Here is a 2,500-nt window from a genome sequence, read left to right as displayed (position 1 = left end):
CTTGACTACCGCTATCATTAGTATTATTATTACTGTTATTATTGTCATTATCATAATGATAATTATTATTATTATCATTATATTTGTTAGTATTATCATTATATTTTATATTATCATTATATTTGTTAGTATTATCATTATTATTATATTTACTATTACTATTATATTTATTATTACTATTACCATTATAATCATCATGCTATTATTATCATTATTATTATGATTATCATCATCCTCATGATTACTATTATTATTATTATCATTATTCCTTTTATCACCACTAATTATTATTATCATCATTGTTTGATTTATCATTATTGTTTTTGTTATTATTATTATTATTATTATTATTATTATTATCACTATTAGTCACATTATATTCACGTTTATACTTATCATTATCATTATTTCTATCATCATAATGATTATCATTATAATTACTATTCTCATCATCATTATCATGTTTATTATCATTATTATTACTATCATTATTATCATTATTATTATTGCTTTTGTTAATATTTTCATCATCATTATTGTTATTACTATTTATATCATTATTATTATCATTATTTTTTTTTCATTGTTCTTATCATTATTGTTATTATTATAATCATTTTTGTGATTTATATGACTATATTATTATCATTATAATTCTTATCATAATCATCATCACCTTTCTTATTCTTATTCTTAAATCATTATGAATATTGTTATCGTTATCATAATTAGTTTTAACTTTAGTTTTACCGTCATCATTATCATCGTAGTTATTATCATTATTATCATTGTTATTATTATTATTATTATTATTGTTATCACTATCATGAGTGTTATCATAATCATTATTATTATCATTATTATTATTGTTATCTTTATTATCATTAATATGATCATCACCAGTATTACTATTACTGCCATTATCATCATTGCAATTCTTGGTATCAACATCATTACTATTACTATTATCATTATTGTTTTTTTTATTATCATCTGTATCTTTATGATTCATTAACAATTTCATTATTGTTATTATCATTATCATAATTATCATGATCATTATTTTTATCATTATTATTATCATCATCATTACTACTATTACCTATCATTATCATCGTCGTTACCATCATCATCATCACCATCAATACCAGTATCACATTTATTGTCATTATTATCATTAACATCCTCATTCCTATTTTCTCTCATTATTTGGTTATTCGTTTTTGTAGTATTAATAGCAGGGGAAGGCCTTTGCTACTAAGACATCACTCTGACTCACTTGGTCTGCGAGGGCCAGCAGCGCCGGTCGTAGGTGGTGCAGGAGTGCGGAACCTTGCCGACCCGCCGCAGCGCTAGCCGGAGCCGCCGTGAATACTTGAGCACGTTGACGGCTGTGTCGTGGGTCACCGCCAGGAAGCTCTCCTTGTTCACCTCCAGGATTTGGTCACCTACCTGTGGGCGAGGGCGCGTCAGGCGAGGAAGTGAGGGAAGATTGGAGGGAAGGGCTGCTGAACGGGCACGTCAAGGGAGGCGTAAGAATGAGGGAAGGCGTGACTCACAATTCGCCAACTGGTCTCATCTAAGCTACTATGTCCACAGCCCCCGTTCTTAAGCATATGAAGCCACGGGGCAGAGCTCAAAGCCTCACCTGCAAGCCGGCCTTGTGGGCGGCTGACTCCTCGTCCACTCCAGTGATGAAGATGCCGAGGCCATACTCCACGCCGCCGCGGATCATGAGGCCCAGGGACTCCGACCCCACCACCTCCACCTCCACCTGCCGGAGGAAGTAACTTCAGGCGTCTGCGAGCTGGTCCTAGCCCAGGAAGGCGTCCTGTGCGTTCATTTACAATTGCCTTCTAATCTACCTGTCTATCTATATTCCCCGATATGTTTTCAGTATTGTTTAGGAGACGTTATCAGCGAATTTTCAAGGCACTGTACCATTTATAGGCAGGCCTATAAATGGTATAGTGCAGTACTCTGCGTGGCTACGAAATGTACATTTATAAGAAAATACACTTGAATTATTCGTGAAACCAGATCAACCAGAATCAGTTCAAAAATACAGAGCAGAAGCCCTGTTCAGAACCTGCCTTACACCTGTCAAAAGGAAGATTTATATGACGGCAGAAAACCAAAATCTAGACGCACAAATACCACGAGTCTCCCGCCCCAATTATATATATATATATATATATATATATATATATATATATATATATATATATATATATATATATATATATGTTTGTGTGTGTGTGATGTATATTTGTGATACTATAAAGTAAATGTAGTATATGTATGATATATATATTAAATATATACATATATATATATATATATATAATATATATATATACATACATACATACATACATAATTATATATATATATATATATATATATATATATATATAGTGTGTGTGTGTTGTGGTGTTGTATGTGTTTGTGTGTGTGTGTGTGTGCACACACACACACTATATTATAATATATATAATAT

At 31.5% G+C, this 2,500-nt stretch overlaps 1 protein-coding gene across 1 annotated transcript in view; it reads right to left on the bottom strand.

Annotated features, from left to right (window-relative positions):
* Positions 1–2,500, bottom strand: part of LOC119589994 — a 207,275-nt gene that overhangs the window by 47,947 nt on the left and 156,828 nt on the right. The window contains exons 5-6 of the mRNA XM_037938694.1: positions 1,649–1,774; positions 1,280–1,452 (exon numbers count right to left, since the gene is read on the bottom strand). Of these exons, the coding sequence (XP_037794622.1) occupies positions 1,280–1,452; positions 1,649–1,774 (299 nt within the window). The remainder of the gene's footprint in view (positions 1–1,279; positions 1,453–1,648; positions 1,775–2,500) is intronic.

Source organism: Penaeus monodon, chromosome 26, assembly GCF_015228065.2.
Source record: "Penaeus monodon isolate SGIC_2016 chromosome 26, NSTDA_Pmon_1, whole genome shotgun sequence".
In the NCBI taxonomy this organism is placed as follows: domain Eukaryota; kingdom Metazoa; phylum Arthropoda; class Malacostraca; order Decapoda; family Penaeidae; genus Penaeus; species Penaeus monodon.
The sequence above is the reverse complement of the archived record's forward strand: the minus strand, read 5'-3'. Positions and strand labels throughout refer to the sequence as shown.